Here is a 16,564-nt window from a genome sequence, read left to right as displayed (position 1 = left end):
TATTATAGTGTGAGCAGTGTATTATAGTGTGGGCAGTGTATTATAGTGTGGGCAGTGTATTATAGCGTGGGCAGTGTATTATAGTGTGGGCAGTGTATTATAGTGTGGGCAGTGTATTATAGTGTGGGCAGTGTATTATAGCGTGGACAGTGTATTATAGTGTGGGCAGTGTATTATGATGTTGGCAGTGCATTCTTGTTAAGGCAATGTATTTTGTGTAAGCAGTGTAATAGAGTGTTGGTGGTGCATTATGGTGTGAGTGGTGTATTATGGTGCGAGAAATGTATTGTGCGAGAAATGTATTGTGGTGCGAGCAATGTATTATGGTTTGCCAGTGTATTATGGTGCGAGCAGTGTATTATGCTGTAGGCAGTGTATTTTGGTGTGGGTAATACATTTTGGTGTGGGCAGTGCATTATGGTGTGTACAGTGTATTAATGTGTGTACAGTGTATCATGGTGTCGGCAGTGTCTAATGTGTGGGCAATGTATCATGGTATGGTGGTGTATTATGATATGGACAGTGTATTTTGATGCAGGCAGTATATTTTGGTATGTGTAGTATATTATGGTGTGGGCAATGTATTATTGTGTGTACAATGTATTATTGTGTGTGCTGTGTAATATGGTATAGACAATGTATACTTGTGTGGGCAATGTATCATGGTGCGGCTGTGTATTCTTGTTAGGGCAATATATTATGGTGTAGGCAGTGCATTATGGTGCGAGAAGTTTAGTATGGTGTAGGCAGTGCATTATGGTGTAGGCAGTGAATTATGGTGTGGGCAGTGTATTATGCTGTAGGCAGTGAATTATGATATGTGCAGAGTATTATGGTGCGAGCAATGTATTATGCTGTAGGCAGTGTATTTTGGTGTGGGCAGTGTATTATGGTGTGTACAGTGTATTATTGTGTGTGAAGTGTATTATGATGTCGCCAGTGTCTAATTGTGTGGGCAATGTATCATGGTGTGGCGGTGTATTATGGAATAGGCAGTACATTTTGGTGTGGGAAGTATATTTTGGTATGTGTAGTTTATTATGGTGTGGGCAATGTATTATTGTGCGCACAGTGTATTGTGTGTGCAGTATAATATGGTGTAGACAGTGTATAAAAGTGTTGGCACTGTATCATGGTGCGGCAGTGTATTATGATATAGGCAGTGTAGTTTGGTGTGGGCAATATATTTTGATGTGTATTGTGGCACGGGCTGTGTAGTATGATGTCATCAGTTTATTATGGTCTGGGGACGAGAACATAGAATATACGGTGCAGAAGGAGGCCATTTGGCCCATCGAGTCTCCACCGGCCCACTTAAACCCTCACTTCCACCCTATCCCCGTAACCCGGATAAACCCTCCTAACCTTTTTGGTCACTAAGGGCAATTTATCATGGCCAATCCACCTGACCTGTACGTCTTTAGACTATGGGAGGAAACCGGAGCACCCAAAGGAAACCCACGCAGACACAGGGAGAACGTGCAGACTCCGCACAGACAGTGACCCAGCCGGGAATCGAACTTGGGACCCTGGAGCTGTGAAGCAACTGTGCTAACCACTATGTTACGGTGCTGCCCAACACAGCAGTGTATTTGTAGTGCGCACTGTGTTATAATTAGGCAGTGTAATATTGTGTGGGTGGTGTATTATGGTGTGGGCAGTGTATTATGGTATGGACAGTGTATTATGGTATGGACAGTGTATTATGGTGGAGGCAGTGTATTATGGTATGGATGGTGTATTATGGTGGAGGCAGTGTATTATGGTATGGACGGTGTATTATGGTGTAGGCAGTGCATTATGGCGTGGGCAATGTATTATGGTGTGGGTGGTGTATTATGGTGTGGGCGGTGTATTTTGTTGTGTGCAGTGTGTTATGGTACATTATGATGTAGGCAGTGTATATTGGTGTGTTCAGTGTATTATGGTGTGGGCAGTGTATTTTGGTGTGGGGAGTATATTTTGATCTGGGCAGTGTATAATGGTGTGGGCAATGTATCATGGTGTGGCGGTGTATTATGATATAGGCAGTGTACTTTGGTGTGAGCAGTATATTTTAGTGTGCGCAGTGTATTATGGTGTGTACAGTGTATTATTGTGTCGGCAGTGAATTATGGTGTGTATCGTGCAAATATTGTTTGTTCAGTGTATTATTATTTATGCAGTGTTTTATGTTGTAGGCAGTATATTATGGTGTGTACAGTGTATTATTGTGTCGGCAGTGAATCATGGTGTGTATCGTGCAAATATTGTTTGTTCAGTGTATTATTATTTATGCAGTGTTTTATGTTGTAGGCAGTATATTATGGTGTGGGTAGTATATTATGGTGTCGGCAGTGAATTATGGTGTGTATCGTGCAAATATTGCTTGTTCAGTGTATTATTATTTATGCAGTGTTTTATGTTGTAGGCAGTATATTATGGTGGAGGCAGTGTATTATGGTGGAGGCAGTGTATTATGGTGTGGGCAGTGTATTATGGTTTGGGCAGTGTATTATAGTGGAGCCAGTCTATTATGGTGTAAGCGGTGTATTTAGGTTTGGGAAGTTTATTCTGGTGTGGGCAGTATATTTTGGTGTGTGCAGTCTAATATTGTGTGCAGTGTATCATTGTGTGCAGTGTATTTTGATATGGACGGTGTACTAAGGTGTAGGTAGTATATTTTGGTATGAGCAGTGCATTATGGTGTTGTCAGTGTATTATTGGGTTCAATTAACGTCTTACAGCATACCTATTATTATTCATTAAATAATCATGTGTGCTGCCGATTTCAATGTCTGCTGATTTACTGTGTTATGGGGTGAGCTCGCACATGGGTAGAAATGTGGTAGTGTTTGAAGCTTTTGTAATTTCAAGTGCCCCCCCCCCCCCCCCCCCCCCCACCAGAGTTTCCGCTCCCCACGCCTTCTGAACACCTGTTAGGGGCATGTAAAATGTAGCCCCATGTTTAACAATATGAAAATGCCGAATTCACTGTGAGACACAGTGACTGGCCCAGGTAGTTTCAATAGTGCAACGTAAGACAGTCAGTGGAACATCGTCAGGAACTCCTTCAAATCAAATCAGCTCTCCAGGGCATCTGATCAGCACTTGCTGCTTAGACACAGCTTTATGATTGAAAATATCAGTAGAGATAGAGAGAAATCAATAGAATTTCACGTTAATTCTTGAAAACCATGCACTTCTGAAAGCAGAACTGATTCTGTTTAATCGGATCATGTTTATATCCATGTTTTTGTTGCTAAATATTTTCACACATTATATCCAATGTCGTCAGTGTATGATGAACTGCATTCTTCTGTAAGATATTTACTGTTGTCATTTTATTTAGTAAAGGGGTTTTACGCCGTACCAGTTCAATGGATGAGACTGGGGAGATAGTCTGGTATTTGGCCCTCTGTCTGCTTCTGGCCTGGCTGATTGTTTGGATCGTGTTAACAAATGGAATCAAAACTTCAGAAAAGGTAAAATGATTGGTGATGAATCAAGTTAAAACTCATAACAAAGTATAGATGTATGCAACAAGAAAACAGGAATTTATGAATCATTTGTGAAGTGGTTTATCTCACAGGTGATGTTAACAGTGACTCTTTAGGGAGTGGGAGATCCATAATTCATCAACACTTCAGGCCTGAGTGAGATCTGAAGATCATTCTCCTGTGGGAAAGAACAGCAGCAATTCTGCTAAACCGCTGAAATTTGCCCCTCATTCCAAGGGTTTCAGTCACTGATTCAGGGGTTTTGAGTGAATTTCCCATTGTTTTGGAAGGCTGGGCTGGACTGCCTCAGTGATAGAATCATAGGCTCTCTACGGTACAGAAGGAGACCATTCAGCCCATCAAGTCTGTACTGACCTTTGGAAATAGTGCTCAGTCCAGGCCCACGCCACGACCCTATCCTCCTAACCCCACCTGACCTTTTGGACACTAAGGGGCAATTTAACATGGCCAATCCATCTAACCTGCACATCTTTGGACTGTGGGAGGAAACCGGAGCACCTGAGGGAAACCCACGCAGACACGGGGAGAATGTGCAAATTCCACACCCACAGTCACCCAAGGCTCGAATTGTACCCTTATCCCTGGTGCTGTGAGGCAGCAGTGCTAACCACTGTGCCTCCGTGTTGCCCTGAAGGAGCAGGTAATCTGATGGAGCAGATTAGGGTCGTGTTTCGATATGAGTGAAGTGTGGCCTTTCTGGACAATGTGAATGACTAGAAACCTGAGGAGTAACTATGTGTTAAATATATTCATCACACTTTGCTCAATTATTTGTTTAAATCTGTTACTTTATTGAATATGGGATTTAAAAAAAGTACGCAGATATAAGGACATAAACGATATCAATAAATAAGCCAGAATAATATTATGCTATTTACACTCAGTTATAATCTGTAGTGGTTCAATAATTATTTAATTATTAATCCTCCTTTTCTGTTTCATTCTCTGCTTTGATTACAATCGTCTGAGTTTACCACTCAATTGGATTCAATGCTGTAACTGTTATACCTGCAATACAGGAAAATCTAACAAGCTCCTCTCCGTGGTCAGGTGTCTTACTTCACTATGATAGTCCCTGATGTGATTCTGATCATACTCCTGATCCGAGGTCTTACTCTGGAGGGAGCCTATAAAGGAATTGAATTCTACATTGGAAGCCAGTCAGACTTCTCCAAACTGACTGATGCCCAGGTAAAATTACCACAACAATCCATAGAATCTCAGCTGTAATTTTCAAATTGCTACGTGTTCCACTTCAATTGTTTTTCCCCGTGTGAACTAGGGGAAAGTTAAGTTAAAATCTGAATGGTGTTTTGGGGGGAGCTTCGTCGAATGTGAGAGAACTAACTTCAGACATTGCCTTCTTTCGCTCATGTGGAACTGGACAGAGCTTTAACTGAGACTTTGTGATGAATTATGATGAGTTCTAGTCAGTTAGTTTATGGTTTTAAACATCTTGCTGACAGCAAGAGGGTAGGAGCGACAAGGGCTGTGATGGGAAGAGCAGAGATATATGGAACTGGATGAGACAGAGTGACAGGGAGTGGGATGGAATGGAATTTATTTCTTGATACCTCCTTCTTTCTGACCTTGGAACAGATTCAGTAATAAGACCTTCAGCTGGAATTTATTACCAACCTATTTTTGGCTGGACGTTGGCTGCAGTAAGGGAATGTATGGGCGCGTTTCTCCAAGCCAAAATCGCTCTGGGCGCGGAAGCGGAGACTGGGGCGTCAGACCCGCGATCGGTCTGATGCCGTCCCCCGATTCTCCGCGGACTGGAGAATCGCCGCCAGCCGCGCGAGCACGGTCGACGCGGCGCCGGTCGGGGCCAATGAAAGCGGTGATTCTCCACCGGCAGCTGGCTGAGTTCCCGCCGGGGTGGTTCTAACATGGTTCCACCCGGCGGGTACTCGGGGTGGCAGCTGCGGATTCAGCCCGCGGTCGCCCTGGTTGGCGGGGGGGGGGGCTGGGGGATCCGTCACCGGTTGGGGGTGGGGGGGGCTCCAGAAAGGCCAGTCTCGTGATTGGGGGCCTCCGATCGACGGGCGGACGTGATCTGGGGGGGCTCCATATTGTGGGGGACAGTCTGCTGTGTGGGCCTGCCATGTTGCATGGGGCCGCTGCCACAGACGGCCGGCGCGCGCATACGCAGACCCACGGCCAGAAATGCAGGGCCCCGTATGGGCAGCTGGAGCTGGGCAGAGCATTCCGGCACCCTGCTGGCCCTCGTGGGCCTCGGAATCACTGGGCCAAGGGGCCTGTTGATGCCAGCATGAAACGCTCTGGTGTTTATGCAGGCGTCAACACTTAGCCGCATTTTGGAGAATCCCGCCCATGGTGTCTGATCTGATTTAGACTTTCCCCCGATTTGTTCAGCATCATCAATGAAATTTACTGCTGCTACTAATGAGAAGTAGGGTTTGGAAATGGTACTTCTTTCTCTAGAGGTCATCAGAGTTCTGAATGAGCATAGCAAGTATTTCCTCCGCCAGCCAGTACTGTGAAATTAGCAGTGAAGGAAATGTAAATTAGAGAGGACAAATTAGATTGGCGAATTCAATGTTAAATCAGATACATAAAAATAAAAGAAAGGAGGTCAAGAAAGAATGGATTTAGAGAAAGAGGAAAATGTTCAAGACCAGAGAGATTAACTGGCAACAATTGACACTGAACACATGGTTAAAAGCCACTTAGACTTGAAATGACTTGGGTTTAGTTGATATTTACAGTGCAAGTACAGGAATTTTGCACCAGCCAATATATGTTAATGATGAGGCAGAGAGCAAAATGCAACCTTCATGAAGCAAACAGCAGAGCTGGGTATCTTGGGAAAAGACTTGTGGATTTAATCTGAAGTTGCCGTGGGATTTGCACAAAAATATAGCTGTGCCAGTGTTAGGCTTCCCATTATCTTGATATTATAGAATCTCTACAATGCAGAAAGAGGCCACTCGGCTCATCAGGTCTGCACCAACCCAGGGGCAGCACGGTGGCACAGTGGAGAGCACTGTTGCCTCACGGTGCCGAGGTCCCAGATTCGATCCCAGCACTGGGTCACTGTCTGTGTGGAGTTTGCACATTCTCCCCATGTTTGCGTGGGATCCGCCCCCACAATCCAAAGATGTGCAGGCTAGGTGGATTGGCCATGCTAAATTGCCCCTTAATTGGAAAAAATAATGAATTGGGTACACAAAATTTATAAAACAAAAAGGTCTGCATCAACCCTCAGAAAGAACACCCCACCCATGCCCAATTCCCCACCCTATCCCCATAACCCCACCTAACGGCAATTTAGCATATCCAATCTACCTAACCTGCACATCTTTGGACTGTGGGAGGAAAGCGGAGCACCTGGAGGAAACCCAGGCAGACATGGGGAGAATATGCAAACTCCACACCCATGGTCGGTATTGAACCAGCGTCTCTGGCGCTGTGAGGCAGCAGTGCTAACCACTGTGCCATTGGAGCTTTGACTTTGTGTGGTGGTGTAAAATGGTTGATATCAATTTGGTAGTCCGCCTTGCGTGAAGTCACACGGGATCAGGGGTGAGCTGGTAAGGTGGATACAGAACTGGCTAGGTCATAGAAGGCAGAGAGTAGCAATGGAAGGAAGCTTTTCTGATTGGGGGGCTGTGACCAGTGGTGTTCCGCAGGGATCTGTGCTGGGGACCTTTGCTATTCGGAGTATATATAAATGATTTGGAGGAAAATGTAACTGGTCTGATTAGTAAGTTTGCAGAAGACACAAAGGTTGGTGGAATTGCGGATGGCGATGAGGACTGTCGGAGGATACAGCAGGATTTAGATTGTTTGGAGACTTGGATGGAGAGATGGCAGATGGAGTTTAATCCGGACAAATGTGAGGTAATGCATTTTGGAAGGTCTAATGCAGGTGGGGAATATCGAGTGAATGGTAGAACCCTCAAGAGTATTGAAAGTCAGAGAGATCTAGGTGTACAGGTCCACAGGTCACTGAACGGGGCAACACAGGATTGAGAAGGTAGTCAAGAACTTCCTTTCATTGGCCAGGGCATTGAGTATCAAAATTGGCAAGTCATGTTGCAGCTGCAGAGAACCTTAGTTAGGCCACACTTGGAGTATAGCGTTCAATTCTGGTCGCCACACTACCAGGAGGATGTGGAGACTTTAGCTAGGGTGCAGAAGAGATTTTCCAGGATGTTGCCTGGTGTGGAGGGCATTAGCTATGAGGAGAGGTTGAATAAACTTGGCTTGTTCTCACTGGAACGAATGACGTTGAGGGGCGACCTGAAAGAGGTCTACAAAATTATGAGGGGCCTAGACAAAGTGGATAATCAGAGGCTTTTTCCCAGGGTAGAGGGGTCAATTACTAGAGGGCATAGGTTTAAGGTGCCAGGGGCAAGGTTTAGAGGAGATGTACGAGCCAGGTTTTTTTACACAGAGGGTAGTGGGTGCCTGGAACTTGCTGCCGGAGGAGGAGGTGGAAGCAGAGATGATCGTGACTTTAAAGGGGCATCTTGGCAAATACATGATTAGGTTGGGAATTGAGGGATACGCACCCCGGAAGTGCAGAAGATTTTAGTTTCGATGGGCAGCATGGTCGGCACAGGCTTAGAGGGCCGAAGGGCCTGTTCCTGTGCTGTACTTTTCTTTGTTCTTTGTACGTTGCTCCAGAATTAGGTTGCCATTTAATTCATTTCCCTCTTTTTATACAAAAATAATGACACCTGTGTCGGTCGCTTCCACTGTGACTTTGCAGTTGACAGATCTTTATCGATCTGGAGATCTATATTATCAATTTGTTGGGACTTTGTTGGGACTTTCTTTTGTAGTTAAAATCTTTCCTTTGTTGCCGATTCCGACAAAAGAATGGAGGTCACTGGGTGTCAGTGTACAGGCTGCAAGTAACAAATCAAATCACTCACTGGAAAACATGGCTGACAAGTGGCAAGCTATAAAACTCCTGGAGAGAATTTGACAGCAAGTCGTGTTCAGGGAGACAGAATAATGGCCCTACTGTATTGACCAGACAAAACTCTTTTCAGTCAGCTCACCACTGAGCTGTTCCTTTCCTTTATGGTTAATGTGTTGTTATTTGTCAAACCCAGTAAGATTTCTTGGTGCTGATGAATTCTCCATTCTATTTCCCAGGTCTGGAAAGATGCTGCAGCACAAAATTTCTATTCTCTTTCTGTGGGTTGGGGCAGCTTAATCACACTGTCATCCTACAACAAATTCCACAACAACTGTTACATAGATGCCATCATTGTCTGTGTTGTTAATAGTGCTACGAGTGTGCTTTCTGGATTTGCCATCTTCTCCATCCTTGGACACGTGGCTCACGTACAAGACAAGCCCATTTCAGAAGTTACACAGTCAGGTAAGTTGAAGTGCCCAAGTTATCAGTCTGGATGTTGCAGGCGCACAGCTTCTTGAAGCACTTTTCAGCTCATACACTTTTGCACTCCACATACTGGAATTTCAGACTGGCGATGAGTGCAACTAGGAGTCTAGGAAATGCTGGGACCATAGTGTTTGATATTTAAAGATTGAGAATGAAAGCGAAGAACTGGGTTAAAGGTGGTTAACGATGTTGAATGCATTAGAGTCAGATGAGATGCAAAAGGGGAAATGAAAAGGGGAGAGGAAAGATTGAATGAAGAGTGAAAGAAGTGGCAGAAGGAAAAGTAAGAATCTGGGGCGTCATTCTCCGACCCCCCGCCGGGTCGGAGAATCGCCGGGGGCTGCCGTGAATCCCGCCCCCGCCGGTTGCCGAAGTCTCCGGTACCGGATATTCGGCAGGGGTGGGAATCGGGCCGCGCCGGTTGGCGGGCCCCCCCGCTGGATTCTCCGGCCCGGATGGGCCGAAGTCCCGCCGATAAATTGCCTGTCCCGCCGGCGTGGATTAAACCACATTTGAACGGCGGGACAAGGCGGCGTGGGCGGGCTCCGGGGTCCTGGGGGGTGGGGGGGGGGCGATAAGGATTACTTAGTCTTTGGGGGTTGTATTTGAATTAATGGTTGCTAAGATGTTCACTGTATGTTTTAAAAGGGTTAACTTGAGTTCATAGAATAAACATTGTTTTGCTTTAAAAATACTTTTCCATTTCTGCTGAGTGGGCCGTGTGCTCCCCATACCACAATCTATTAAAAGTTGTAGGTCAGGTAAACGCCATGATACACTTTGGGGCTCTCTAAACCCTGGCCCATAACAAATGAAAATACCCCCCCCTAAATGTTCAGCCTGGCGATTCAAAAATACTGGAGAGTTGATGCTGTTCCCACATGGACCTCAGCTTCAAAGCCCAGAGGTGGTGTTCTCTGTCCCGCTGCATCCATTTTCTGTTATGGGGCGCTCCCGCCGGCAGCGGAATTCTCTGTCCCGGTAGCCGGCCAATGGGCTTTCTCATTGTGGGCAACCCCACGTCTTCGGGAAATCCACTGGTGTGGGTGCTCTGCCGGCGAAACGGAGGAACCCGCAGACGGAGAATCCAGCAGCAGGTTTTTCAGTGCTCCAGGGGCTGTTTTGCCTTGAAAATGATGTTCATGATGTTTTCTCACACTTCTAGTTATGGCCACACTGTACACTATTTTGATGAAGGTATTAACACACAGAGAACACCTACCAGGAATATGCCTGGTCAGCAGGTTATGACATCATTCATGTACAACACTGATTTAGCAATGAGCCTGCATTGACTTGTCGGACCGAATGGTCTCCTTCTGTAATGTGACTCTCTGACTCTTATGGGTGTGATCTACCAGTCACGTTGTGCCCTAACGTGGGTGGTAGATGTTGGGAGATGCCTCCGTGGGCTTCCCGCCTCTTGAGATCTATCTAGATTTTGCAAGGCTTCGCGATGGATACTTCCCACACTGGGCATGAGGAAGCCTCGTGCGTCAGTAGGTTTAAAACTAGCTTAGGCATGCTCACCTGAGATCTGCCATGCTCACGGCATCTACCTGACTTCCCAGGAAGTCCCAAGCCGGGTGCCATTCATTACTAGTCCACACAAATGTGAACCATGTGTAATGGCACTTAGAGTGTCTCCCGGGCCATCGAAGGACCCTGGGTGGTCAGGGACAGGGCAGTGTGCCCCCCTGGCCCTCCCTCTGGAATGTGGGCACCTTGATACTGCCAGGCTGGCACTTTGGCACAACCAAGGTGCCCAGGTGACACTATAAAAATGGCATCCTCTCTCCAGGGCATTGAGCCCAGGGGTACTGGGGTTGTTGCCCCAGTGCTTCAGCAGGGGGTGGGTGGTTGGTGGGCGGCACTGACCACCCATAACTACCACTGACTGCGGAGACCTCTGACCACATGGCTGAAGGCTATTGCCAATTGGGAATTGCCAATCATAGTTGTTGTGTTATGCTGCTTCGTGTAGCATAAGCTGCTTCCTTGATGTATGCTTTGACAAAGGAAGCTCCAGACAATAGGGCAACACGGTAGCATAGTGGTTAGCATGATTGCTTCACAGCTCCAGGGTCCCAGGTTCGATTCCCGGCTTGGGTCACTGTCTGTGCGGAGTTTGCACGTTCTCCCGTGTCTGCGTGGGTTTCCTTCGGGTGCTCCGGTTTCCTCCCACAGTATAAAGATGTGCAGGTTAGATGGATTGGCTATGCTAAAATTGCCCTTAGTGTTGGGTGGGGTTACTTGGTTATGGGGTGGAGGTGGGGGGCTTGGGTAGGGTGCTCTTTCCAATTGCCGGTGCAGACTCGATGGGCCGAATGGCCTCCTTCTGCACTGTAACTTCTATGAAATGAAATGAGTTCAGCTCTCTGCTAATATAGCTGCAGTAACTCAGTCTATCTTTACCAGCCTGCTCTAAGCCATGTGCTAGATGTGTTGATCAACCCTGATGTACTCTCTAGATGTCTGTCTGTGGAAAGAAGCAGAGCATGTGTGCCCTGTCCTTTTATATGAGTTGTGAAGTGCCCCCTTGTGGTAATGCCACCTCTGGGTGTCCTGATTACCCATTGGTTGTGTCCTGTTGTAATGACCATTGGCTGTATGTCTGCATGTCATGACATTTCTGGTGCTCCCTCTAGTGGTTACTTGGTTCTAGTGTATTTACATTAACCCCTTGTGTACATACAGTGATGCATATCACCACATTCCTCCTTTTTCCGTGTTACATATTTTCTGTACTTGGTTGAAGAAAATTGAACAAAATAGGTAGATAAGTGATTACATGTGCAAGTTATGATGACAGTGATGATTATAGAATATCAAATAATATTTATGAGTCCAAAAAGCGGAGTTTGCACGTTCTCCCCGTGTCCGCGTGGGTTTCCTCCGGGTGCTCCGGTTTCCTCCCACAGTCCAAAGACGTGCAGGTTAGGTGGATTGGCCATGATAAATTACCCGTAGTGTCCATAAGGGTTGGGAGGGGTTATTGGGTTGCGGGGATAAGGTGGAAGTGAGGGATTAATGTGGGTCGGTGCAGACTCGATGGGCCGAATGGCCTCCTTCTGCACTGTATGTTCTATGTAATTCTATGTTCTATGTAATTCTATGTAAAAAAAAATTCATGAATTTATATGGTCGAGTGGCTTTCTTGTTTTGTTATTGAAGTGTCGATGATGATGTTATTTCCTTGTGAACGCCGTCAGTGTCCCTTTGCTTAAGGAACCAAGAAGTCATCAGGAGGTGTTCAAATGGTCAAATCACTTCGTTGTCTGGTTTGGACTCTTTTTTTCGATGCTTGTGGTAGCGATTCTTGATGTCATTTCTCCTGTCTGACCTGGACTGGTGTCTGTGTTTGTGGTGGTGATGCCGTATGATAGCTGCCTTGAAAGCTGGTCTGCTTGTTTGTAGTGTAGCAAACATGAATTTGTAAGATGCGTTATCATGCCATGGTATGTCTGCACACTTGCCATTGCCTTGAGCTGTGCTGTCACAGTGTCCTGCATTTGCAGAGTTGTACCATGTTGTACCAGTCGTTGTTCCAGTGCTGTTGGTTTTGTCGTGCTTGTTGTTGACGTTGGTGCCTTTGGTACGCTTCTTGTTATTGTCTGTGTTGTTGTTTTTTGTAGGTTTTGTTGGTGTGTTTGTTGCGCTCAATGATAATTTTGAGTGGAGAATTCGAGTCCTTCACAAAGTTACTTGTGTCAGTATCCTTTGTGGCATCTGCTGTTTCATGAAGCGTTTTGTCTTTGATTCCTCGGCGCTCCCCGTCTGGAGTCATGTCCGGTTCATTTAAATCATCTTTGGCTTGTCGATGCTCCCCGTCTGGAGTCCGTTCTGGTTCACCTGTATCATCTTTGGTTTCTTGATGCTCCTCGTCTGGGGTCAAAATGTTCAAGATTTCATTTCCTTGTGGAGAGGCTCGAGTGGATGAGGTTTCAATTGACGTGGTCGCACTGGACTCATGAGTAGTTTCACTTGGATTGTCGAGTGCCTCTGTGCATACGAGCTGAGATCTGTCAGTCTCGCTGTGATGTTGCACATTTGTGATGCCTTCGTCACTTGTCTTACATACAGTGGGTAGACCTGCAGTGTCCACTTGTTCGTTAGGTGAACTGGGTAGACTGTCAGAGTCTTTTTCTGGTGGCTCAAGTAATCTGGGTAGACTGTCATTGTCTTTCTGTTGTTCATGTGAGCGTGGCAGACTTGTATCATTGTTCAGATAACGTGGATAGACCTTCATGGTCTTGTTCATACATAGACTGTGCTTTGGAGTCTTGAGTTGCTCCCATTGTGGAGTCTGACAAGAGCTCGCTGTGGAGGCTTCTTTGGATCTCTCTGTAGTGTCTGGCATCGTTCCCTGGGTGGAGTCATGCAGTGGTCTCGCTGTGGAGTCTTTCATCGCTTTCTGTGTCGAGTCATGCAGTGGTCTCGTTGTGGAGTCTTTCATCGCTCTCTGTGTGGAGTCGGGGACTCTTCATGGTGCGTGGACCACCCTCTGTGTGTGTCGGGGACTCTTTGTGGTGCGTGGACCACTTTTCGTGTGGCATCCGGCCGCTCTCTGTGGGCTTTGTCTTCTTTGTGGGTATTTGACAGGTTGCTGTCATCCAATGTATCGACGATCTGCCATTTGTTATGGGCCAGGGTTTAGAGAACCCCAAAGTGTATCATGGATTTCACCTGACCCACAACTTTTAATAGATTGTGATAAGGGAGTGGTACAGCAGAAATGGAAAAGTATTTTTTAAAGCAAAGCAATGTTTATTCTATGAACTCAAGTTAACCTTTTTAAAACATACAGTGAACATCTTAGCAGCCATTAATTCAAATACAACCCCCAAAGAATACAACACTAAGTAATCCTTTAAGATTTCCTTTTAACATCCATATGACTTAAAAACACCATGTAGGTTTACATTCACTGCTGAGAACGTTTATAATTCTGAATTCACCGAATGATCAAGAGATAGTCTTTTGATGGCAGAGAGAACAGCAGTACACCTGCTTGGTCTGGCTTCAGCTCCAACCTGAAAATAAAAATAAAACAGACCCTGCAGCCTGCTCAAAAACAAAAGTAAAAAGCTGACAGACAGCCCAGCTCCACTTACACTCTAACATCACTGATAATAAACACCCATTTCTTAAAGGTACTCTCACTACAGATATTTATATACACACCCATTTATAAACACCCATTTATTAAAGGTATTCTCACATGACACATGGCATCATGGTATTGGATTCATCTACCATGAGTAGAGACGTGTTGAGCTTTGAAACCGTGTTGCTGATGCTGTGATCAGCATATCCGAATAACTCAGCCATGTCTGAGGAGTATTCTTCGATAAACCAGTTATCTTCTTGTGTTTCGGTATTGTCATTGCGCTCTCTGTGTCCAAGGAAGAAATCATCATCTGAGTAGTCGTCTTCAAGGACCAAATCATCTCTTTGGACGGTGCTAACTGCTTGTTGCAGGGTTCTGTGGAGGTTGATTTCAACTACTGGTAGAAGTTCAGGCATTGTTCTGTCTTTCAAGGTGAAAGAATGATGTTTTGCTACTTTAAAACTCTTCTTTTTAATTTTCGGACTATTCCTCTTTAAGTGGGCGTGGTCTGGAGCCTCTGATGTCAAAACGCTCGTGAGCTAAAGCGTAGGAATGGATTGCGCATGCGCATCGCTTTTCCTTTACTGTGCGCTCTTTGCGCAACTGCGAATGCGCGGCTTCTCGCGCATGCGCAAAACACTGTTTTGCCGGTTCGCGTCTTCCCGGGAACTGCCCATGTGCGGACTTGGCTGGCTGGATATGGGCAAGTTGGCTGCCAATCAAAATTGCCGTTTGCTTCTGTTGCAACCCTACCACTGCCTCGTGGTGAGTATTGGCGCCAGTTGTACTGATTTCTGTTGTGTTTACCTCGCAGTAGCTTTCAAATGTGTTCAGGACTCTCTGGAATCGCGTTCTGTCCTGCCCTTTGGAGTATTTAAAGGAGAGGAAGATCTCTGTTGCATGTTCAGCCATAATGGTGAGTAGAAGAGCAATCTTCTCAGCATCGGCCACGCCAGTTAGGTCGGATCCTTCCATGTAAAGCTGAAATTGTTGCTTGAATGCACGCCAATTGGCACTGAGATTGCCATGGTACCTGAGTGGATTAGGAACCGGAATCTCGATCATCGTGCCTGGGTTCGGTTGCTGATTGTCACGGATCTTGCTGAGTTGAACTAAATAGATTGAACAGGCACTCGTGGTATCATGTGTTATGCTGCTTCGTGTAGCATAAGCTGCTTCCTTGATGTATGCTTTGACAAAGGAAGCTCCAGACTATGAAATGAGTTCAACTTGTTTATTGAACTATTAACACAGATCTTAAATGAGTTTGACTCTCTGCTAATCTCGCTGTAGTAATTCAGTCTATCTTTACCAGCCTGCTCTAAGCCACGTGCTGGGTGTGATGCTGTTGATCAACCCTGATGTACTCTCTGTTGTGTTATGCTTCTTCATGTGGCATAAGCTGCTTCCTTGATGTATACTCTGACAAAGGAAGATTCAGACTTGGAGATAGGTTTAACACATTTATTGAATGGTTAATAATTCTCCTACTTGAGTTCGACTCTACTGCTAATCTAACTATTGTAACTCAATCTAACTAACCAGTCTGCTCTAATCCATGCGGTGGGTGTGATGCTCTGATCAGCCTCTGTGTCTCTGAGTGTCGCCTTTGGAAAGAGGGCGAGCATGTGTGCCCTGTCCTTTTATATGGGTAGCCCCCTTGTGGTAGTGTCACCTCTGGGCGTGTCTTGACTGCCCATTGGTCATGTCCTATCTTACTGACCTATTGGTTGAATGTCTGTGTGTCCTGATGTCTCTGGTGCTCCCTCTAGAGTTTATTTAGTCTATGTGTATTTACATTAACCCCTTGTGTATTTACAGTGTCCTAGTGTATCTACATTAACCCTTTGTGTATTTACAGTGATGCATATCACCACATCCCCCTTTTTTTGAGTTACATATTTTCTGTACAGCGTTAAAGAAAATTGAACAAAATAGGTAGATCAGCGATAACATGTACAAATCATGATGACAGTGATTATCATACAATAAGTCCAAATAATATGTATGAGTCCAAAATTCATTAATTAATATGGTCGAGTGGCTTTCTTGTTTTGTTGGTGAGGTGGTGATGTTGATGGTGGCATGTCCTTGTGAACGCCGTCAGAGTCCCCGTGCTTAAGGAACCAAGAAGTGGTCAAATCACTTTGTTGTCTGATTTGGACTCTTTTTTTTCTTTCGATGCTTGTGGTAGCGATGTATGCAATCTGTGTTAACCTGCCATGATATGTCATTGTACTGAGCTGAGCAGTAACAGTGTCCCTCATTTGCAGAGTTGTACCAAGTCGTACCAGTCATAGTTTCATTGTTGTTGTTTTTGTCGTCCTTGTTGTCGACGTTGGTGCCTCTGGTACGCTTCTTGATGCTGTCTTCGTTGTTGGATTTGTAGGTTTTGTTGTTGTGTTTGTTGTGCTCAACAACCACCCTTCGTGGATAATACAAGTCCTTCACACAGTTACTCGTGTCAGCGTCCTCTGTGGCATCTGCTGTTTCCTTGAGCGTGCCGTCACTGAGTCCGCGGCGCTCCCCGTCTGGAGCCATATCTGGTTCACCTGTGTCAGCTGAGGT

The 16,564-nt window shown here is 45.6% G+C and overlaps 1 protein-coding gene across 2 annotated transcripts in view; it reads left to right on the top strand.

Moving 5' to 3' along the window:
* LOC140420923 (sodium- and chloride-dependent neutral and basic amino acid transporter B(0+)-like) overlaps positions 1 to 16,564 on the top strand; it is a 117,439-nt gene that overhangs the window by 64,133 nt on the left and 36,742 nt on the right. For both annotated transcript variants that reach the window (XM_072505073.1, XM_072505074.1), the window contains 3 exons: positions 3,332 to 3,464; positions 4,551 to 4,691; positions 8,634 to 8,862. In XM_072505073.1, the coding sequence (XP_072361174.1) occupies positions 3,332 to 3,464; positions 4,551 to 4,691; positions 8,634 to 8,862 (503 nt within the window). The remainder of the gene's footprint in view (positions 1 to 3,331; positions 3,465 to 4,550; positions 4,692 to 8,633; positions 8,863 to 16,564) is intronic.

This window comes from Scyliorhinus torazame, chromosome 5 (assembly GCF_047496885.1).
Source record: "Scyliorhinus torazame isolate Kashiwa2021f chromosome 5, sScyTor2.1, whole genome shotgun sequence".
Taxonomy (NCBI): Eukaryota; Metazoa; Chordata; class Chondrichthyes; order Carcharhiniformes; family Scyliorhinidae; genus Scyliorhinus; species Scyliorhinus torazame.
The sequence above is the reverse complement of the archived record's forward strand: the minus strand, read 5'-3'. Positions and strand labels throughout refer to the sequence as shown.